Source organism: Phalangium opilio, unplaced genomic scaffold (assembly GCF_054372755.1).
Source record: "Phalangium opilio isolate 3A_F unplaced genomic scaffold, DU_Popi_V2 ptg000217l_1, whole genome shotgun sequence".
Taxonomy (NCBI): domain Eukaryota; kingdom Metazoa; phylum Arthropoda; class Arachnida; order Opiliones; family Phalangiidae; genus Phalangium; species Phalangium opilio.
This window is the reverse complement of record NW_028324218.1, coordinates 9,445,135-9,469,120: the sequence shown is the minus strand read 5'-3', so window position 1 is coordinate 9,469,120 and position 23,986 is coordinate 9,445,135. Positions and strand designations below refer to the sequence as shown.

The 23,986-nt window shown below is 34.1% G+C and overlaps 3 protein-coding genes and 3 long non-coding RNA genes across 7 annotated transcripts; 4 read left to right on the top strand and 2 right to left on the bottom strand.

The window, feature by feature from the left end:
• The first annotated feature begins 299 nt into the window (after positions 1 to 299).
• On the top strand, positions 300 to 4,229 carry LOC149616181 (glutamate receptor ionotropic, kainate 3-like). Its single transcript, XM_089856165.1, has 8 exons — positions 300 to 531; positions 1,531 to 1,703; positions 1,785 to 1,888; positions 2,695 to 2,785; positions 2,971 to 3,135; positions 3,203 to 3,338; positions 3,825 to 4,057; positions 4,134 to 4,229. Exons 1-8 carry the CDS (start codon positions 450 to 452, stop codon positions 4,227 to 4,229), a joined length of 1,080 nt encoding a protein of 359 aa, XP_089712291.1. The 5' UTR covers positions 300 to 449.
• LOC149616180 (uncharacterized) lies at positions 4,224 to 5,495 on the top strand. Its single transcript, XM_089857644.1, has 2 exons — positions 4,224 to 4,377; positions 5,261 to 5,495. Exons 1-2 carry the CDS (start codon positions 4,253 to 4,255, stop codon positions 5,493 to 5,495), a joined length of 360 nt encoding a protein of 119 aa, XP_089713770.1. The 5' UTR covers positions 4,224 to 4,252.
• A 909-nt stretch (positions 5,496 to 6,404) lies between these two features.
• Positions 6,405 to 9,395, bottom strand: LOC149616179 (uncharacterized). The gene is made up of 4 exons (XM_089857643.1): positions 9,337 to 9,395; positions 7,972 to 8,512; positions 6,721 to 7,271; positions 6,405 to 6,545 (listed from the first exon to the last, which is right to left on the bottom strand). Exons 2-4 carry the CDS (start codon positions 8,509 to 8,511, stop codon positions 6,449 to 6,451), a joined length of 1,188 nt encoding a protein of 395 aa, XP_089713769.1. The 5' UTR covers position 8,512; positions 9,337 to 9,395; the 3' UTR covers positions 6,405 to 6,448.
• A 1,069-nt stretch (positions 9,396 to 10,464) lies between these two features.
• Positions 10,465 to 11,565, top strand: LOC149616178 (uncharacterized). 2 transcript variants are annotated; one of them, XR_016376054.1, is made up of 3 exons: positions 10,465 to 10,944; positions 11,026 to 11,214; positions 11,273 to 11,565. It is a non-coding gene; the product is annotated as an uncharacterized LOC149616178 (long non-coding RNA). The 2 variants fall into 2 exon arrangements; XR_016376053.1 differs by lacking the exon at positions 10,465 to 10,944 and having other exon boundaries at positions 10,949 to 11,214.
• Positions 11,566 to 14,778: 3,213 nt separating this feature from the next.
• Positions 14,779 to 16,423, bottom strand: LOC149616177 (uncharacterized). Its single transcript, XR_016376016.1, has 2 exons — positions 14,937 to 16,423; positions 14,779 to 14,865 (listed from the first exon to the last, which is right to left on the bottom strand). It is a non-coding gene; the product is annotated as an uncharacterized LOC149616177 (long non-coding RNA).
• A 6,726-nt stretch (positions 16,424 to 23,149) lies between these two features.
• On the top strand, positions 23,150 to 23,986 carry LOC149616176 (uncharacterized). The gene is made up of 3 exons (XR_016375798.1): positions 23,150 to 23,183; positions 23,584 to 23,755; positions 23,828 to 23,986. It is a non-coding gene; the product is annotated as an uncharacterized LOC149616176 (long non-coding RNA).

The following is a 23,986-nucleotide window of genomic DNA, read 5'->3' as shown; positions in this document are numbered from 1 at the left end:
CGGACGCTAAAGTGTCATATAACGCATTAGACTCGAAATCGCCCACAGAGAACACCCCACTTTATTTCTTACAGACCTATCAGAAACACCCTGTGTAAGAATCTAATTTCCAGAACTTGCGTGCTTTATATAAGGGTACCCGTTTCATTATTTTGTAACCTCAAAGGAATTTTAACGGTTTTTGTACTCTAGAACGTTTCGCAAATGCTCAGTTTCATTCAGTAGGCGGTCCAAAACCTCTATTCGTTATCTAGTAAATTATTTTGAACCCCATTTGAAGAATATGGTGAGTAGTTTGGTAATTTTTAGCTCCGATAAATATTAGGCCTAGTGGTCAACTGATCGTTAAAACCTATAGACGGCATAAAGATCACTGCTTATATCATCACTTTCCAGTTCGGTTATTAGTTAGGGAGATATCTGGTAAGTTCATTTTGACCCCTTTTCACATGCCTGATCGATATGAAACTTTGCACGCAACAAAAACAATTTTGTATCTCCTACAGAATCGGCACTTCTTAATCGTGAAAGGTAGGCTTATCCTGATTTCGTTTTCTTTATTAAAAGCACCTTTCAAAGACTTGTTGAAATAATTCAAAAGCGTTTTAAGATCCTTAGAACTTACGTTAAGTTTTAAGTGCCAAAACTAGAAGCATTTATATTGCAATAGAGTACGTTGAGAGCTTGTAAGGTGGACAATCGATTTAGTTTGCCTTCCATCTCGATTTTTTATTCGCCAGTGCTCGAGGCATTTGGTGAGGAGAGGGCGCTGAGACCTAAACGTATCAACCCCCTTCTACGTCCCGATACTGAGGGTTGCCTACCCCTTTTTTACATTGAAAAAGGTCTATTCCTGTCCTATTGAAGGTCAAAACATCAACGTGATAAGCTTCTAAAATCTAAACTAGCCTAGGTTATATTTCCTACATAATGAATTTACTGGTATTTCTCTCTGGGCTTAGTTATCAAAGTATTGATGCATTTGATATATTACCTTTGCATCTTTTTATTGTGTTTTCTAAGTGAGAATAGAGCACTTTCGTTATAAAGCTTTCGAGTTAAGTAGATTGTTTGGTTACAAGAACAACTGTTGTCAGGTTTCGTGGACTCTTCTTACCTTTAGTACCATAAGATATGTTTCATAAGTTTGTCATGAAGTGACGTAGGTGAAACGTCTGGTATCTCGTTAAGCCACGCCTGGTGAGGCACTGTTAAAGGCTTAGTACAGACTACAGACTAAATAAAAAGATGGAATGCAAAAATGAATGAAATCAATTCTCTAGTCGTTCTCTCTCGAACTAGCTCTCAGTAAGTCTCTAGCATTACGATGTGTAGGAAGTGTCAAACTTATGGAACATATCTCATAAACTTATGTTAGTACTATTTTCTAAATGAGTTAACACCAATGAATGTTTCGTTCGATAAAACCATTATGTACTTCTGCATTAGCATATGTAGCGGTGGCGTGTTATAAGCAACATACAGATGCACTAAACTAAACGTTGTTTGTTTTCAAAACTTTCATAGTAGCATTCATTCAAACAGCGAAAGTAGAAACGTTTTTCGTTTCTAAAAAGAAAGCGTTTGGAAGTCAGAAGCCGAAGTTCTTTCAACGACATAAGAACGGGAAGGAAGGCTGCTACCAGGATTTACCAATAATGAGACTTCTAGAAAATTATACTTTTACAATTGCGGTTTTGAATGTAGGTTTTGTTTACTTTTTGTGTGTATATATTTCCTTTCAAATTAACCTACATTTTCATGATTATTTTCTTTTCAAACAGGACAGTTTGTTTACTATAGATAAAAGGGCGGACGGTACCTTATACGGGCGAGGTGGTCTTAATTTCATACTACTTGAGTGCTTGGCGCTTCAATTGGGATTCAGGTAAAAATCCAACTGGGATAGTTAATTTTGTAACACTTATGCAGTCAAAGCAATTAAAGCCTAGTTGTTATTTACCGACAGGCTAAGCATTAAATTTTTTCTGTACATTGATTACGTAATGAAAGAGTTCAATAGTGAACACGGTATGAGCACAAATGATTACGCTGTTTAAAAATGATTACGCTGATTACCGATGATTACGCTGATTAACGATGATTACGATGATAGCCAATTATCACGCTGATAGCCAATTATCACGCTGATAACAAATTATTACGCTGATTACAAATTATTACGCTGATTACAAATTATTACGCTGATTACAAATTATTACGCTGATTACCAATAATTACGTTGATTATCAATTATTACACTGATTATCAATTATTACGCAAATTATCAATTATTACGCTGATTACGGTATTATGAATAATGAATATGGTATTTTATAATAATGAAATACAGCTGGCGATACTTTAGATATGAAAAATAATTTTCTTGAACACAAGTGATTACATAATTACAGATGACTACGCGTGATAACGCATGATTACAGGATTACGAATGAGTATCTAGGAAGGATTGGATATGATTACGTAATCATTGCAGATAGGGTGCATACCGATTATGGCTAGGGGTTGACCCTTCGTAATTAATATTAGCCTCCCAGTTTTGTAACTTAACTGTTCTATACGAGAAATTAGCCTACTTAGGGCCTTGTGAACCTAAGGCTTATGTTAATTAAGGTTTGATCAAGTGCAATTAAATTGCGAATTGAATTTTTCAAAAACAAACAACCTTTTCAGGTATCGGTTAGTTGTTCCGGAAGATAACCAATACGGATTGTTAAGTCCAAGTGGAACGTGGAATGGAATAGTAGAAATGCTAGTGAAAGATGTAATTCATGTCTAAATTAAAGAATTCCACAAGTCGCTAGTATGTAGTTTAGTTTTACCTACCGTGGTAAAGACAGCACCATTGAAAACACATTAATTGGATTAGGGTATACAAATGGGTATGCAAGCGACTTGTGGAACCCTATAACGATGAAATTTCAACAACTGACTTTTAATTTTACTTAGGAAGTGGATTTTACCGCTTCAAACTTATACGTTACACCAGAACGTGAAAAAGCCGTCAACTTCTCGTTAACGTGCAATAGCGATAATATTGTTCACATCACGAAGACAGACCCATCTACATGCGGAGAGGGGAGTATCTTTATCTTGAAGCCATTTCAAAGCAAAGTAAGGCAAATGGTCAGAAAACGTCCTTAAATCTTCAAAAATACAATGTTTTTCGTGAAAATTTCAGCTGTGGACTTTTATATGCGTGTTTTTCTTGATGCTAATTATTATGCATAATTCGATTCGACTGTGGATACCCAAGTTTTATCGTTACGTTGAAAGGTTTGCGGTGTGGAACATATTGCGCTATACAATTGGTTTAGGTATTGTAAATGTTAAATCGCATTACTGGTGGTCGCATACCTAAAACAAGTTATTTTCTAAAGGTTTACCTTGTAACAGCAGTTCTCTGAAGAGTTGCTCCTGAAATAGCAAATTTGGCTCCATAAACCATGGCGTTGTTCAAAACTGCTATTTTAAGAATAGCGGTTGCTGTGTTAACTTACTTGACCTAATTTTTACTGTAACAATGCTATTGAGGTTAAAATAGCCAAACCGAACCTAATCAAATACTATTGGGGTTAAAATGACCAAACCTAACGATACTTAATACTATAGGGGTTCAATTAACCAAACATAACCTTAAACTAATAGCACTAGTACAGAGTTGTACTGCTCTGCAGGGAACTGCTGTAACCGCTATTATGGGGTCAACTCAAACGTGAACCATTCATACTAGGGCCTCCATTTAAGGGTGACTTATACAGCAAATGGAGTCACGTTTGGGTTCAACATACGTTTCATTTCAGGATATCTCAAAAATCTTCCCACATTAAATGTTTCCGGGATAATTCTACTGGCACTTATAATTTTTCTGGGATGTGTCATGAGAATATACGGGTTTACTCTAACATCGTCTGTAAATCTTAAAAAATGTGACAGTTCAATGGATAACCTTGACGAATTGGTCGATGCTGTAGAGCACAATCGTCTGACATTGGGAATCGTGGAGTCACATGGCCTAATAACCACGTGTCTAAAAGTAAGTTTGAAATTATCAGTTTTCAGCATCAAACACGAAGTGAATTAAAGAAAAATTATCCATTACTTTTCTACAGAATTCTAAAATAAGTAAACTACAAAGGTTGGGCAAACATCTGGAGGGTAGAGAGGAAAAACCATTTGCTGACGCTTACAGATCCATTACGCTTTAGTTATAGACGTTCTTTATTTCGTTATGTTGATGGATGATAACAAGTTTTCGTTGCTGAACGTTAATATTCCGAAAAATTATTTGTTCAGTATTAACATGGCAATGGCTTACGCTCATTCTTTCAAATTCAATGACCTTTTTAATAAAAAGTAAGGTTTAAGAAATTCAACGTTAGTTTATCACTACTAATGTTCAACATTACTAAAGCTTCTGGTTACGACATGTCAAGTTGTATTCAGTGTTGCTTAAGAATGGTTTCACCAAGAAGTGATATCTAGTTTATTAGGGAGGATGTATAAATTCACCACATTTCCAGATTTATCTCCAGTCCAAACGTAGGTCCGGAGTTAATCCCCGCCTCTAAATTAAAACCAGCACCTCTTTGGTTCTTGAAAACTCACGTCAGCGCGACGAAAATTACGTATTTTCCGACTGAGGAGAGGCGAAATAGCCCGGCCTCCTTTTACGTCCCCCCCTTGTATTTTGAAAGGGGGACTGGGACTATGGCGCGCGAATACTTAGGCATCTTACACCTTCTTCCTAATAAACTAGATATCACTTCTCGGTTTCACCTTGATAAGACCCTGATTATGAGAGAAAAGTAGGATAATTGTACGTCCCATTTTATTACAGACGGCGTTACGTCTCCACTTTCTTTTCCTCTCCCATAACTTCACTCGATAAACCAATTCGGAAATAACATACTGAGAAACCAACATTCGGAGGTGAGGCCGCCATTGTGGTATTCTCCCTCATTCCAAGAAGCACAGATAAAGGAAGTGCTAGTTGGTTAGCCTCCCTCATGTTGTGAATTTGTGCTCCGTCTTCCGTTTCTTCTTGGCACGAAGGTGAATACCCCAATTGTGGCCTCACCCCCGTGTGTTGTTTACTGTGCATATAATTTCCAAAATGGTCTATTTCGAAGTAAAACCTTCGCCCTAGCGTTAACGCTGGATGAACACATGTGGTGATAAACTTATTATAAAATTAATTACCAAAGTTAATACGGAAATAATGGTTTTTATGATTCAGATTAGGTAGAATTAAATCATCCGGTTTATTTGAAAAATTTCGGGCCAGCGAAGTATATTTCTTGGAAAGAGACTTGGCTATAGCCGCGGAGGAACGACGGAACAGTTCACCATTTATTGGCATAACTGACTTGCAATACGCTGCTAGCTTGTTGTGTTTAGCATTTGTTTCTGGGTTTCTCTTAGTTGTATTCGAAAAGTCCTACGTCTTTTGGGAGACAGGCTCAATTATTTGAAAAAAAAAAAAGAATCAATGGGCACTAACTGAACTTATTGTATGACTCGAGTTATAAAATGAACTTCAATAACAAAGTGTAATTTACCATTTATAATATTGCTTCCGCGCCGAGATTACAACCCGCAACCATAGTATGGGATCCCATGACGCTAACAGTTGCACCATCATAACCGATGACGTTTCGATATTTATATATTAAAATACATTACTACTAAATAATCCTTTTCTACGTCTAGATTAGAACCTACAATGCTAACCATTTCGCCACCTTGGAGGAGACAGTGTGATGGACTAGAAATCTCTGAACCTATAACGTAGCCTCCGTGCAACGCCATCGAAGTCCTTCCAGCATCCTTGGCGTTTGGATAGGGTTTTACGATTCAGCCACCCCCTGTGCTTCAAAATTAGAAGCTAGTTCCCTCACCATTAATATTGGAAAACAGTTTAAAAAATTGGCCCTACACGTCACCACATGTCACGTCCCTTCAAAATCGCAAGGTACTCTGGGAGACGTCCATTGTTGCACAATGCAGATCGCTCATCAAAATCACTCCTCCATCACACTATCTCTCCTCCAGGACTGACTGTTCTAGTATGTTTTAAATTCAGCTTCAAGTACAAGCAACATGATTTCACTAATAAAAAATCTAATTTTTTTTTTCTAATTTACACCTTTTAGAGGAATAATCTTAGTTTATCTTTTGCGGCCTTTGGATTAACGGGTAAATACAGCTAAGATTTTACACTTTAATTCGTATTCCTTATGTAAGTATAAAGTTCATTAATGTAAGAATTAACAAGTAGGCTATATTGTATTAAAAAAAAGTAACAAAATTTATTGTGATTTTAACCCATTTAATTGTTTAGTCATCTGTTAAAAGAAGTTGATCTTTAAACCCCGCCCTGCGACTCTAGAAAGCTTACTCCATGACTCCGCCCAAGTCTTGTACGTCAATATGTCTTACTTTTGATTGGTTTGCGGGGAATTAAGGCCAACACCTTTTGACAAATTGGTTGCCAGACCCATAGAATAAAGATCCACATAAATCTAAATGATCAACAATTATTATAAATTAATGCAACCTATACTAGTTGCAATACCTTTTCGCAAATGCAACTGAAGATTATTGCAGTAGATAACTACTCAAGAGCGATAGTTCCTTATATAGGCTTTAAAGGCAATATCAGCTGCAATTACGAAAATTATGGAGCCAATGACGCACTTCCCACAATTATCACTAAGCGAATGATATACTTTCTGAAAATAAGATGGCTTGGGTTCTGGGACATTTTGCTTCTTGGGTCCTAGAATAGTTTGCTTCTTGAGTTCTAGAATAGTTGGTTTCTTGAGTTCTAGAATAGTTGGTTTCTTGAATTCTTGAATAGTTTGTTTCTTCGGTTCTTGAATATCAGCAACTTTATTGGACTCCATCTTCTTTTTGCTTAATTGTTTTTGTAAACTTTCCAATACTTGACTCATGTTGGTTAATCTTTGTCTCAAGGCCTCAATTTCTTCGTCTTTATCTATTGGTGTTGGCTCCAACACTTCTTCATCTTTTTTGTCTTCTTCGATGGCAACTGGGGGTTCAACAAAGATGGTCTTCTCTAAATCACCGTAAAATGGTTGCCAACCCATGGCCTCTTCACTTAGGACAGCTTCTACATCTTGGTTGCCTCTTTCGATGGCAAGATCCAACGGTCTTTTTCCTGTACGATCACGAATGTTCATGTTGGCACCATGCTCCAGTAGGATTTTTGTCAGTTCTTTGTGACCCTTTTAGCAAGTATTTAAAAATTATGATTATTTGAGGTAGAAATTTATAGATAGTGGCTCTAAGAAATGACCGTCTTGCCATAGATCCTAAGAACTGTGCTTCATAGTAAACACGTATTTTGGCATAAATTATAAACTAAAAGCTCGTGATTGGCTGACACATTAAAGTGAAAAGGAGTAGCAAATATAAAGGGGCTACCATGGCTAGCACAATATCGCAAGTATGACTTAGGACATTTTTTCAATGTATCAAAAATTAACACGATTGCAGCAGTTTAAAGAAACGTTTTTGTTGGTTTTGAAACTAATTTCAGACCACATAAACTACTACCACCACGTAGACACGTACCTACTATTAGCGACAATAATGGCCACTAGAATTGATACTAAACTATAATTATTTTAAATGTCAATTAAGGCATAGATAATATAGAATGTGAAACAGGTCAGATGAATGTTGCTGTGAAATAAGATCTATCTTACTTAAATCTAGCTTTAAACACAATGCCTTAGTTTGTGTCATAGGTCTGACGTTTATCACACCGATTAATTTACGTTGGATTTAAACAATGCAACACTCATATTAAGCGTTGGTCCGATCTGTTCCACACTTTATATAAATACATTGATAGTTTCTTCTAAGTGAAAAGCATATCATAACACCCATCAAAGTTTGCAACCATTGAATGTTTGGCCATACCTTCAAAGCTGTCCAATGTAAGGGAATTCTTCCATCCCGATCAGATGCATTGACCTTTGCGCCTCTCGCTAATAAGGTCAGGGCTATATTGCAATGTCCAATTTGGCTTACTAAATGTAACGGCGTCCAACCGTCATCATTGGGTAAGTTGATACTTGCGCCCCTTTCTAGTAACATTATCGAAATTTCCTTTTGATTGTTCTGACAACCAAAATGCAAGGGTGTCCAACCATCCCCGTCCACCGCTTTAATATTAGCTCCTTGCAAAATTAAAAACAGGCACATTTCTACTTGGCCGTATTGGCAAGCGCAGTGTAAAGGTGTCCAGCCATTTTTGTCTACTGCGTTGATTTTGGCACCATTTTCTACAAGAATTCTGGCAACGTCGACGTAATGTCTTCTGCATACCAGGTGTAAAGGTGTGGTACCTTGTTTGTCTCGGATGTTAAGGTCAGCGCCGTTGTGAATAAAGGTTATAACGGCTTCTAAGTTGCCCTTGTAACAGGCTTCGTGCAGTTCTGATCTTCCCAATTTTTCCATTCTACAATATTTTTTGCGAAATTAACTACGTTTAAAACCCAGCATTAATAAATTGACAATACATTAATGGGGTAAGAGGGCAACCTGTTGCTCATAGTATTCATGGTGTGTTAGGTTAGTTCATTTAGTGCAAGTTCCGGCTCCCGTGGCACTCCTTACATTCTGGCTAATCTTCTACACACAAGTTTTACCTTGCCAAAGACCAGAGCCATTCAGAACTTGTCCATGAGGGAGGAGGTAAAACTAGCTTTTGCTAAGCTTAGAGGGCCAGTCAACTCCACCCCGCGATTATGGGAGCATCTAGTGGCATTTGTTTAAACTAATCCACAAACAGGACTTGCTTTAAGGTTGTTTTGGTTTGGTTTGGTGAGGGTCTTGATAGGGTTAGGATTAGGTTTAGGTTCAGTTAGGGTTTACATTCGGTTTGGTTCAAGGGGGCAGCAGGTTACCGTCTTCTAGCCAATTGATGATTCGTTAAGTTCTTCAAGGCGAGTTTACACTGTTTCATACTTTAAGTAAGGAAAGAGTAGGACGTGTTCATGGCGGCGTTCAACGAGGAAAACCGATCACACGTACTCTTACATAACTAATCTCTTTGGTATGTACACTGAACGCCACTGTGTGACGTAGAAAAAAAAAACAGTAAAATCGCGGAAAAACACGCTGAGCTATTTTACGAATCATCTATTGTTAGTAAGAAGTATTGAAATAACAAGTAATAAGTAAAATTTTAAGTTAGAACTATTGAAGCCAATTAATTTATTGCATATCAAAACATAGTGGTTTCCATAAGGGCCACGTTTAATACGGGTTTTACGAGGTTACCTTCTCCATTGTTCTGTCAACGCTACAGATAGAGCCCCACGAAAAATGGAAACGCCTCTCGTAAATTCCGCACAGTTAATATATCATATGGCTTTGTAGTTTTAAAAATTTAAACACAAAAATTCTTACATTAAATTCTGGAAAATAAAAATTTTAATTTCTTACATTGAAAAGCACCTACAGATATTAAAAAGAAAGTTTTAGATTTTTCTCCGAATTTTTTAACGTGTACCAAGTTGCTTCACTAAAGTTATCACTGGCTTCGAGATAACGCGAGTATCAAAGTCTAAACTTTTTTGTGATAAGCAGCTCCAACAGAATGATCTCGTACATGGTAAAAGAATTGTTATTGTCTGATTATTGAGAGGGTATTGCAACAATTACATGCCAAAAAAAATACGCTGCACCCTACACCAGAGTTAACCCTAACATTAATAATTTTTGTAATGGACTTTGGGTTTTTCTAAAATGATTTTTCATTTTCCGGAGTTTGAAATTGTATAAAAGATAAATTCATAATTAAAATAAAGATCCCGGAATTGAAAAAAAACTGTCTTCAATCTTTCCGGACTAACTTCTAAATCGTAAACAAATTCCTATCTGTGTAATGGAGCACGACAAAAAATTTATAATCCGGTATAATGCTTAACCAAACTTCCACTCCTAAAAGATAATATGAAATATCACAGAAACACCATAAGAATATTTTCACAAACAAACTCTTCAGAAACATTCATTTCAATTTCACCTTATCTTATAACCATCTTAAAGTGATACTTAACCTAGCAAATATCGATGCACAAGACGATGACTAATAGTATAGATGAAAAAAAAAATTTAATAATCAATGGACATACTTGGTGGTTAAATAACTTATCAATTACAAACTAGTACTTACTATCAACGACCAAACAAAAACTCAGCATGGTAGGTGAGGAGATACTAGATACAGTTGTCAGTTATTGACAGAGTTTATTTCACTAATATTTACATGTATTTACAGAATGTTTCTGATAAGTCTGATATAAATTAAAGTGAGTGTGCTTTGAGTCAGGCTGAGTCTTAAGAAGATTGGGTTTAAAACCTTCAGTTTCAGAGGTGCGGGTTACCAAACATTGGCACCTAAAACAAGGAAATTTGCATACATGGAGAGTTTGACATATCAGAGTGCTCATCTTGTTATGACAATTTCAATAGCCTCCAATCCAAGAACGTTAAAATAAAAAGCACGATCTTTCCAAAATTACGAAAACTTTTAGCAAATATTTTCCTGATTTATTTTGCTTAGCAATGCAGATTTAATAAAATATTATACATCATTTTGGTATGCCTTTGATAAAAATTGTACATATTAAAAAGATTTTATAGAACCATAGATTAATCTACCCATATTTTAGATTACACTGTCAAGCTTCATTGATTCTTTTATCCCTTATAACTATTATTGGCAAAAATAGGAAAATATTACACCAATACCCATTCAATATCTAGAATTATATGAACTATTTCAGATCAAATTTTAAATGAAAATCGCAAATAAAATGAAAGGAACTAAGTAGTTTCCGATTTTCTGATAACTTAAGAGTATATAAGCACCTGCTGTCCATGGTAAAAGTCACACTCACTCTCTGTTCTCAATTCTCAAGACATTCTAAATCACTTTACAATATTAACAATAAAATCTTTAAGAAATTTAAACATGGCATTTAGTATGGGAACAGTATGCATTTTATTTGTCGCATTGGCACTATGTCTTCTTGCAATTCAAAGCACAGTCGACGCCAAGAAGGACTTCAAGAAACTGTTGGCATTAGCCTTGCTTTTGCGAAATAACCAACAGCCCCAGATTATACCTTTTCCAATGTATATGGGCATGGGGTAAGTACTTTCAAATATTTCATTTTTATAGTTTTAAATTACATTTTTTTTTGTACAGGGGCTGGTAATTTAATGAAAACCCTTAAACTGGATGATTAAATTAATTGCCAATTAAAGATTAATGTGTAAATTTAAATATTTCAATGTAAATATCGCGTTAAATATTCATGTTAAAATTCGAACATAATTTTGTATACTAATCTATATGCATTAAACATTCTAAACCATAAACGTTTAGTCATGATACAAAAATTTATTTTTGGAGGATTTATATTAATTTATATTTGTGTTGAAGCTCGCAACTTTTGTGTCAGTAACAAGCTATTATGATGAAATAAATTTTAAATATTAGCGGCTTTCTACCGTTTCTACCGTTTCAAGAGACATTTAGGGCTAGAAATTTATTTTTTAATCGAAAGAGAGTATAAAATAATGACTATATCAATTGGAACCATGTTTCTATCCACCGAAATGGCCCGTAATGGACACTACACATTAAGCTTTTCAGTGTAGCACTGGGAAGTACCCGTATTGGACGCCTAGTACCACCTGACCTAACCATATTTTACGTTTAATTTTATTTGTCATATCACTGTAATGTGCGAGAGTTGCAAATATTTTCAATTTTCCCACACAAAACTGTTTAAAATTTCCCTCAAAATAATGAATCAGCATTTTATAAATAAAGGAAATAGATATATTTGAAAAAAGAAAACAACTGTTAAATAATAATTAACCTGAATTCACAAGAACTTCCGCACTTCCTCTGTGAACTAATAAATATTCACACCTGTAAGCTTTATTTACTTCCGGCGTCATCAATAAATTTCTAATGAGTTACGATTCATTAAATATTGTTAATGAATTTGTTCCCCGAATTAAAAATTTTGGCATAAATCTTCCTTTAAAATTAGGGAAAGAAGTAGATGATATAAATGTAATGTCACAGTATATTATACGGCATTTAACGATTTACCACGCATGAATGATTTCCACAACCACTAATTACGTATTACGGCTTAACCAGTAGGTCCCTACAAATCTAAATTTAAATCTCTTACACTAGCATGTCTTAAATTACCTAGAAAAATTTTATTAGGACTTTAATGCCAAAATATTAAATAAAAAACAAATTAAGTAAGTTTTGAGATTTGAAAACTGTGTTGCGAAATCTACTTTTAATTTCGAGTCAAAAAATCGTAACTAAGATCCATAGACCAAATTGACAAAATAAATTAACTGGAATAAATAGAGGTAAACGGAATCATTGTGTGAGAAGAGCTAAACTTATCATATGACGGGCTTTACCTCGCGAATAATCTATTGAACCTTGCGTTAGCGCCTGACCTCGCGTTGCTAACAACCAATGATATCGCAGTTAAAAAGACAAAATAATTATGAGGCGTGACGGATAGTAAGTTCTCAAGCCCGGCCCACAAAACCCGTATAGAAATTAACAGGGGATATATAGGGTCACAATGATTCCAATTATATGTATGAATTCCTGGTGTTAGGATAAAACAGGTCAATATTATTTAAGAAATAGTTATAAAATGGTCTGACCAATGGAGCAAGACGTATTTTCACGTGTGGGTAAAGAATATAGGAGGACACTAATATTTATGAAAAAAACTGTCTTTGTAGAAAACGACTTAAAAAAGTTAAAAAAAAGTGAAAAAAATGGGTTGGCAGAAGTGCCAGATATTAAATTGTCATATTTCGAAGAAGAAAAACTTATACTATTTTGTAAGATCAAAATACTCACATTGCGCCCATTAAAATTTTAAAAACCAAAAAAATAGAACTACATTAAAATACTCAAGGAGGCTGCTGCTTTATGTGGGCATTCGAATTTTTAACTATATCCATTTAGCGGCAACAGCAATACAAAGATTTCTTTCATCTTGCAATTTTTAACAGGCCATTTTCTTTGCCTTTCTGCTTGAGCTAAAGGGGAGGAGTAGTAGAAACCGTCACCTTTGATGGCACGTATGAACTTTGAAACCACGTGACATTGACGCACTGAATCCGAATGTAAATAAGGTTTCTTTGCGTGATCTGAACGAGAAGACCTGGGTCGAAGGTTTCCTATACACATGTGAATAGCCAATGAAACGCGAGGAAATATTAGTGGGTGGTTTAAAGCCCGTCCCCTTACGTTCAATCAGATATGATATTAGCATGGAGTCTATGTAGTATTAAAGATTCCAAGTAGAAGTCCATGTATTCCTGGTGGCAAGGACATGTCACCAAAATTGCATTTAAACGATGTTTCAAGTCGCTAAATAACATTCAATTGAATTACAAAAATGCGAAATTTATTGAATTATAATTGTTCTTCCTCAAAAATTTCATTACTTTAGACATAAATAACCTTAAATGTCTATGCCATTTAACTAAACCTTTTTTCAATGAATGGCACTGAACTTATAAATATTTTGGGAAAATTAAATTACAATGATATTACGGTCAACTGTACCAAGGAGGTAAAAACGCTTTTCAAGTGAGAGTTAAACTTCCTTTCATTAAACTAAGTTTTTATGTTTCCTGGGAGGGAATACCCAAAAACTTACGACAATTTTTTATAACTGAACCTCAAGGAGTTAGTTCTTCACGCAAGAATGATTGACACTTTTTTCCTAAGCATTTTTTTCCTTCGTAGGGGTTATACCGTTTAAAAGTAAAAGTAATACGTGGAAATGTAATATCATATAGTAATGCCCGGTATGGTCCAAAAAAACGGTACACAATTTCCTCTCCAATTTTCAGTATATAAAAAGGCCCAGTCCTCTAAATTCGACATTCAGTTCGATACTTGGTATTCGATAAAGATCAAGCAATCTTGAGTTAAGATATCACTCCAAAAAACAGGTAAAATATTTTTCAAGAGTTGGGGTTGCGTGATAAGTAAGGTTTATGTGAAAATGTATGGTTTGTTGGCAGTTGGTTGACATTTACGATTTAACTTGAACGACGCTTATGTAATTGTTTAAGTAGGAGTGTATGCTCGAATGGAGAATTAGTACTAGACGCTAATAATTCTATCTTTGCCTTATTTAGTAGCTTCAGTTCAGGTTAGGGTATATAAGGGCAATATTAAAAGTAAAAATTATGAAATATTTCAATAATTTTGAATTGAAATTTCAAATATTTCAAATATTTTATTAGTATTGTTAATTCACCCAAATATTATTAAAGTTAATCGTAAAGCCAAAGCTAATGTTAATGAAATAACTATATGACTAGTAGCTATAAAAATTTAGGCTATTAAACCTGTTAAGTTATTATTTGCTAATAATCAAATTAAGCTAAGAGTTAATCTGGTAATTCCATTAGTAAAAGTAAAATTTAAAAGGTTTTGAATTCAAGGTGTGAAGTTTTAAAGATGGGATTCTTTGAGTAACTCAACAAATATACTTCAAGAGCGAAGTATTGGTTTTCGATATTATTAGAGCTGAAAAATGTTAATTAAATTTAAATGATTCACTAAATTTAAACAAAGTAACTTACAATCCATCAATTACTATTAATTTACCAAACAGCAATTTAAATTTAAAATTTTTAGCACACTATTATTTTACCATGGTACTTTACCCGGTGCATTACCATCAGAACTTTAGATAGTAGAACTGTTACTGCATATTTCCAATGCTAAAATGTTTTTAAATCGAATTAATTTTCGTATCACTCTTTCAGAAGGAATTAAAATGGCCCAATCTCACGTCATGATTCTTTTGGTGGCTTTGGTCGTCATCTCAACGTTCATGGTCCAATTGGTATCTTGCGGAAAATTAGAAAAACTCGCCGCTTTAGCCATTATGTTTGGAACAGGCCGAAACAACGGAGGTGGCGGCGGAGGTTTCATTCCAGTTTTCATTAGGTGAGTACACTATTATTACCTTCATTAACCAGCTCACTTCGTAACATTATCGTTTTACAAAGTGTTAATTATTCAAATAATTTTTATTTCAGCGATGACGACTTCAACTAATCACATCTTCTCATCGTGATATCACTTAACATATCAAATCAGTATTTTGACTAATACTTCATGCCTTCTCACTTAAGCGCTAATTGCTTATGCTGGGATAGAAATTGTTGTATTATTTTAACTTAATTTCACTTGTTGCCTTTACACTGAATAAATATATCAAAATAATTTAATATAATATTGAGTTTCTTATTACTGACTCTAAATAGTGTCCTACATCTTATTGCCTGCACAGTCAACTCTATCGAAAACATTAAGTTCATAAGATATGTTCCATAAATTTGTCACTGGTTACTGAGAGCTTGTCATGAAGTGAATGAGGTAGGTCATAGATTCTCGTAAAGCGACGGCTGAGGTGCTGTCAAAGGCTTAGTATAGACAAAGTAGTCAATTCTAGCGTCTTTCTTGAACTAGCTCTCAGTTAGTCTCTGCATTACGAAGTATAGGTAGTAAATACGTATGGTACATATCACATAATCTTAGAAATAAACCTTAAATTGGGACAGTGTCCGTGTATTGAAGAAGATAGAAAATATTTATCACTAAGATCAGCTAATGGGAATCATTGTGTAGCCGTTTTCTCAACGTATCCATTCGGAATTTTAATCAACCAAATTACAGTTAGAAAGACGTCATAATTATGAGGCGTGACGGATAGTTCTCAAGCCCGGCCCACATAACCCGCATGCGTATTAATGTTGATTCTTATAAGCTGAATGTATCCCTGCTAAGATAAATATATTTTAAAGAGCCCTAAGCAATGAAGATGACGGCAGAACGACATATAAAATGCTATTGGTCAAATCCGTGGTACTAGTAGTCCAATAGAGTTTAAGAAATGAAAAAATGATGAACTATGAGATTTGAGTCTGCAAAAGTTAACTTATAAAAACAGTAGTCCCATCTAATTTACAGGTATCGATAGTTTTTGGAAAATATCGTTCTTTAACGGAAATTATAAAACTCAACAAAGTGAAAAAGTCCGTAGAATAAACACTAAGTTTCTACGTTTATTTCAAAATTTTACAAAAGAGTTCATAACTCACCAGATTGATTTAAAAACGAATAGGTAATTGAAATTCAACATTCCGATATATTCCAAAACATATGACATAGTTTATTCACAATATTTATGCTTCGTCTTTCATACAAAATGAGAAGACTAGACTTTTGCGAATACATTGAAATATACATCATGTTTGGAACTCGTACAAGTTCGATCTTACTAGTCTGATACTATTACTAGGAATGAACTGTTTACCGTCAAAACTCAGACAATACATCTAAGAATAATCATGTGGCTGTCAATTTTATCGCGTGCAAAAAAATATTTGGAGATGAGATTAAAGATAATGTCAAAAACAAATTTAGGAAAATTTCAATTTCGGGCGCTTTAACGTTTCAAATTTGAATTCTATTTCAGGCGTGACTGAGCTTAGTCAAAACATTATAAGACAAAACAATGGCTATATGAAGAAGTAATTCAAATGCGTTTGAAAAAAAAAACGGAAATGTGTTTTAAAGCATGATTTTTCCCTATTAATTGTTTTGACGATTTAAATATTAAGTCTAAATTTTTATGCTAAATAAGTTGCTTTACTTATGGATATTTTCGAATTTCCTTTACATTTATTGTACTATAAAAATGCCAGACGGTTTAGTCAGATTATCAAGTTATCAGCAGCAAGTGATTGGTACAGTCATATATTTTCAAGACTCCAGACGTGTTACTTACAAGGTAAGTAATGTTAAATGATTTTGTTAAATGTTAGGATTTATACAAAGTTACGAAAGATTTTGCGTAGGAAATGTAAGATTCTTAACAGAAAAATTATATTTGAATGTCTCATCTCATCCATATGAGAAAATGTTCTAATAATTGTAAAAGACTACAATTTGATAACTATGGTATTCACTACACTTGTTTTAAAATGCCAGAGAATCTAAGGCGTTTGAATACTCAATAAGTCAAAAACTGCACGTGAACTCTAGTATAGTTAATGGCACTTAGAAATTAAAAGTTAAATAGCTGTTGAGTTATTTCTATGTTAAAACTAATAAGCAAAGCAAATAAAAGGGGTTCAAAAACTGCACCTGAACTCTATTATAGTTAATGGCAGTTGGGAATTTAAAGATTAAATAGATGTTCAGTATTTTTCATGATCTCCTAGATCATAATTCATCACAAAGATAGTTGATATCAAGATCTCATTCACGTAAATTCACTTGAATGAGATCTTGTTGATATTCATATTTTATGGGAAAAACGTAAAGATGACCCTTCCCCTACTTGTTTGTAAACGTACTGGGGATAATAAGATACATTGGGTATGTCAATGAAAAGACGTTGATAGATTTACACCAAAGTCCTTCTTTGAAGAGACAACTAACGTCTTTGCATCCACATACCCCAATCCTGTCTTGTTATAATATTGTCGTTAAAAACCAGACTATTTTGGAAAAGGTCTGATTGATCATAATCAAATTTGATCAAAAATTTCGATAACTTATATTAGTAGCCTTTTAAGGGCAGTATTTATTAATGTCTGTTCTTTTAATTATCAGATAGCAAAAATGGCCAAGTCTCAAGTTCTGATCATCTTAGTTGTCCTGGCTTTAATTTCAACTGTCATGATTGAGCTAGCTTCTTGTGGTAAACTACACAAAATAGCAGCCCTTGCCATCATGTTCGGAACAGGACGAAACTACGGTGGTGGTGGCGGTGGTGGTCACGGATACCCCATTATCATTCACGGGTAAGTTGGTATAACAACTTGATATCTGGACTTCTAGAGCGAATTATAATTCAATGATCTTCATAAATGTTTCCAGAGGACATGGACATGGACACGGTCATTAAGAAGCCATATAATTAATAATTAAACTCAGGTGGATATAGTTACTAAAGGGAAATTTATAATTTGGATACTGTTGTATCATTTTAAACGTGTATATATATGTACAATTTTACGATTTTAATATATTAATAAACTCATTTTAAAATTGAAGTTTATAATATGAATGTAAACATTGCAGAATCATTGGTTCGTATTGTCCTTAACTAAAGAGAGTATACATATAACAGGATACATATTAAACAAAGGGTCCTAAAAAGTGTCTCTCAATGTGAAAGAATAATATGGGTAGAGACGAAAAATTAAAAATAATTTTTTGTATTCAAAAGGTTACTCAAGATGGCGCCCTATAAGACCCTGAACCTCATAACCTAAACCTACCCGTCTTTATGGAACTATCAAATTTTGTTTGTAACATATTAGTTTATCTATTATAAAAGTCAATCCTATTCCTAAATTTTAGAGAACAACCTTAGGCTTCAGGGGATCTATGAAACTGCCTTGGAGTCTTATAATAAATAGTTATTTAGGCCTAAAATAAATCGCATTGAAAACTGAACCATTCAAGAGCTACCCAGTCGTATAATCCTAGATAATAAAGGACTTCATAGTATTATAAAGAGCTCCAACGATAAATGTTTTAATAACTTTAATATTTCAATGTTACTTGAACCTTTAATTCTAACTTAAAATTAGGAGTCATATTAATACTAAAATTAGTGTAAAACATTTTTCTATTGATCATAATCCATTCTCAAGTGTAATCGAGTGCGATTAATAAATTTAAAACCAAGAATAATTATTAATTACATGGTAATTAAGACCGATGGAATTTAATGTTAAAATAGACGTTTATAAAAATAATATTATCAGTTAATTGAAAGTATACTTTTCAAATTGCAATAATACGATTAACAGATATAAGATATTATGTTATACCAGATGTTAATAAGTTCGTTTCCAATCACTGCAATACGACATTTCATATTTATAAATGGTACGAATTATGGATGGTAAGACACTTAACTGACTTCTGACGAACTTTCTCGAAAATTAATTAAGTTTGCTAGGAAGTGAGAGTCTACTATTACGACATTACTTTAACATACTAGAAACAGTTACTCAACTAAATTTATCACTATTTTACAAGCTTTCAATAACTATTAAAGCTGCCAATATATATCTATTTTAGCTAGTAGACTTATAAACTAACGAGGTAATGATGAACTTCCTGTAAAATGACCACTAAGCAACTTGGCTTCTCTAGATCGCTAGACCATTAGGCCACAGGACGTGTTACGGTACGATAAACGTACCCTACCCACCCATTTCAATATTTACTTCCTTTAAGAATTCTACTCAACTAAATAAAAATAAGCTACATAACTAATAATTTACAAAATGGTCTGCCAGTAAAAGTAATGAATATTTTTTTTAAATTTCCTTGATTCCGAATTTTGGTGAATATAAAAGTCGGAGGAATTTTTCAAAATTGACAAGTTCTTATTTGGAATCAGATAAGATCAAAACAGTTCTTTGTGTGATAAGGATTATCTAGAAACAAAATCAAGGTATTTATGACTTGTAATTTGGGTTTACTTGTGGACGTACTTATCGAGTGATAAGTATTGGTATCAAACGTTTTGGACTTCACGAGCTACTTGCTTCGTGATAAGCCTCATGGAGATAAAAATCACCTGTGAACTTGGGAGTGATTTTTACTTAGGGCAATATGATAGTACTTGTGCAACGCCGGTAGAATTTTTGGTTGCAAACGGAGAAGCTTCGCTCTTAAAATCAAGCTGTCTAACCCTCAATATGGCGACTACATTCTCAACAAGTAGTTTATATGACCTTCAATATACTATTTGAAACTTTTTCAAGCCGAAAAAAAAATTACGTATTTATGAATGGTAACATTGAAGTATTGTAATTTAGCCCATAATTTCTAGAATTCCACCTAGTAACTTAAATTGTTCGAGACATGGACTGACTATGGTGAAAGCTATTTAGGATTCTTAATAAATGTTGCTTCCTTCGTGATTTGGACTTAGGTTACTTAGATCTTAAGTTTTCGAAGACAAGCTTCTTTTAATTCTTGTTGACTCTCTTCATACAGTAAACTCTTTGCATCAAATCGTTGGCTAAAATTAAAATTATTTTTCCTTTCTTTTCAGAATAAATATGATTCGAGGTAGATTCACCCTCGTTTTGGTCCTAATGGCTTTAATCTCAACCGTAATGATTGAAATGGTATCTTGCGGTAAATTAGAAAAACTAGCAGCTCTGGCCATCATGTTCAACACAGGAAGAGGACAAGGTGGTGGTGGCGGTGGATTTTATCCTATTTTCATTGGCGGAGGAGGGTAAGTCGATAAAACGAACGTTACAAACTCGCCAACTGATAGTTTTGTGAATGACAAAGTACATTTATTTAATTTATAGCGGCGGCGGAGGTTTCGGAGGTGGATTTGGCGGCTAAGCCTAATTATGATGAAGACCATGTTTAACTGGTTGGCAAAAACACACTCCAAGTGTCAAAACTATTAACTTGATGTTCATTTATGCGCAGTATTATTTTTTTTGTAAATTAATAAAATGATTTTAACCTGATATAATTCGCTTTCAACTTTATTAACTCTTAATTAAATCACTATAACCATGTTTTTATTCACTAACATATCCATGTCAAGTAGTCCACTGTCAAAAAGCGATAGGAAGAGTCACTCAAGGGACCTAAATTTTATAATCAGTAATAACATCATTATGATAACATGAATCTATATAACTGTATAGATTCATGGTAAAAAGCTAACCAGGCTGAAAAATAAGGCGGTGACCCAGGACAAATGTTAACTTTAAATATTAGCTGGGTCAGTCGCGATTGGGCAGTGTCACGTGTCTTAACGTGTGCAACGGAAATTTTGTTAACAGGAAGGCAGGGCGTTATGCGATTGGTCAGAGAACCTCATTTCAAATTATCCATAAAATCTGAACCTATAATTTCAATTTTAAAATCATGCAGAATGGTCTTATAATTAGTAGAAGAATCGATAAAATATCACTTGATTTTCCTTTTCACCCCCCCTTTAATAGGCATCTTCCCCCTTGGTTACTGCAAAATTTTGAAGTGCAAAATTCCGAGAGTAATGCAGAGTAGCATGCGAATTGGAAAATATCTGGAAAACCTTTGGTTTAAATCACATTTTGGCGACATTCTGAAGAAGGACTTAGGTGTGACGTAAACGCCATTGACAGAAAATCGTGAGCTACAGTTCCGTTCCAATAGAGCGCCACGCAATTCAAATGATTTAGTTTTCCACATTTGAAATAATTTCGATTATCAGATAACAAACAGAACTTATTGTACTTAATTTGAACAACTTTAAGCAGTTAAAACTATCGAAACTTTATTTTAGTCTAAATTAACCGCCAAGTACTATCCCTAAAATCAAATCGTCCCTAGCAGTAAACGAATTAAAATTAAAAACACGATCATTAATTAAAAATGTATTCCAATTCTATATTTCCTTAATTTTAATTTCGAGATAATTTTTAATTCGATTCATTAAAATTTTAAAATTTATCCATTTTGACGAATGTGTAAATTATTGTGGATAGTTAGGTCCGGATTAGGAAATTTTCCCTATTTAAATTTCTACTTCCTCGGTACTTAACTAAAACTAAACAGTAGGTTAAATTTAAGATTTATATTAATAGCGAAGCAATGTTCAAATTCTCACCTATTTTCGTAGAATGTTAGGCTTGTAGAAAGTTTAAAAACCGTGTCGAAATTTCATTTAAAATTATATTCGCTCTTCTTTGAATGTCACGGTCCGTAATTTTTTTAACTTTCAAACGATGAGGAAACTTTCTCGTTGGGTGTGTACCAAATAACCATAAAGAATTTCTTGCTCATAAATTAGGGTAGTACTAATAAATTATAAAAATTGAAATATATTAATAGTTCCGGAGAATGCATTTTTTGTGCCCAAATCAGGTATATTTTGAAAAAACCAGGGTCTCATTGGGTTTTTTTCAACTATAATATTGGTATTCGCTCATAGAAAATAGGTTCATGTAGCAATAATATAAAGAGTTCTACCTTAAGTTAATTAGATACTTTCCCACGTAAGACAAAACTTTGATTATAATTGTTCTTCAACTAGAGACACTTCCTATACTTCGTAATGCTAGAGACTTACTGAGAAATAGTTCGAGAACGACGCGAGAATTGACTACACGCGGTTTTGTAGTCCATCTCCCTATTAAGTCTGTATTAAGGCTTTGATAGCGCATCACCAGGGTCGCTTTACGAGAATCTATGACGTTCCACCCACGTCAGTTAATTACAAGCTCTCAGTAACCAGTGACAAACTTATGGAACATACTTATGAACTTACGGTTCTTCCAATAACTAAGTTTACGCAGTTTCTCACAGAACAACATCCATATATTCTATATAAATTAGCTTTAAAGATACACCCCGAGCTAGAACTTGTTTCTTTTTAATCGAAAAAGCGTTTAAAATAATGAATATATCAATTAGAACCATGTTCCTATCTACAATATTAAAGAAGATACAAGAAATTAAGTTTCCGTAACGGTGCGTAATGGACACTACGCGTTAGGCTTTCCCGTGAGGCACAGGGAAGTACCCCTATTGGACGACTAGTACCGCCTGACGGACTCATCCAATGGGGATGGTCCCAGTGCCGTCTGAATAAATAAAGATAATCCGGCGGATTCCTAGAGTTAAAAATTGTATTAAATTCCAAAGATCTTAATTGGATATGAATGAAGGTAATGAGCCATGTAAATGAGCCGTTAAATTCCACTTTGGTACTTTGTTTCCATAAAAGCAAAATTTCCTTGCAATACTTTAACTTCCTTTTCCGCTAATGTAAAGAAAAAAATTTCTTTAAAATGTTAATTGGTAACAAAAGATGAGTTCAGGAAATCCTTTAAGAACATCCGAGCCGGATTAAAAAGTTACCGGTAAGCTGGGAATTTATCCTCATAACTTTCGAATATATAAGAACCGCATTTTTTACGTTGAACATTAACCATTTCTTCAACTTTAGTGAATCTTCTTCTCCAAGGACTTAAACGATACAAGTTCAGTAAGTCAATTTTTCTTAACTTTGCATTACAATTACTTGAAGCTAGAATTGAAGTTAGGCTCTCAACCGACGACGTGTGATTGTACATTTTACTTGGCCATAAACACTTTTTTAGAAGTCGGGGCTAAAATAGAGACTGCTATTGTTTGCCCACCATGTTTTCCAATTTGGAACCTTGATGGGTATGTGGACAACAAAGGCGTTAGATAAGCCTTCAAACAAAATGGACTTTGATGGACTAGTAACTCAAGTTTTTGTTGTCCACATAATGTATGTTTCGTCTAAACTCTTAATCGAGCAGACGATAATTTAAAATGGGCTCCACAGACCGTCTGTTAGAACTAGTGTAGATCGTGAAATAAAGAAGAATTTTTTTCTCCCCTTGATCTTTGATACTTAGAAATGATGAAAATGGCATCCATTCAATTCTTACTCGTCGCATTGCTGTTAGTAAATGCCATAAATATTGAGCAAGTAGTTGGCGGGAAGTTGCACAAAATTGCAGCTTTGGCTATCATGTTCGGAACCGGTAGACAATATGGCCACCATCATCATATTCCAATTTACATTGGGTAAGTTATTAGGCTTTATTTTGATTAAGTTTAATTTAAATCTAATGTGAAATATATTGAATTTCTATCTAGACACGGCCACGGACACGGACATCATTAAAATTATATTTTATCTTTGTTTTAAGTGTAGGCCCAATATTGATTACTTTTAATGGAATTTTTCCTTTTTAATTTGTAAATAAAATTTTTATCAGCTAATATGAATTGCAATGTTTCTTTATTTTTTACTCA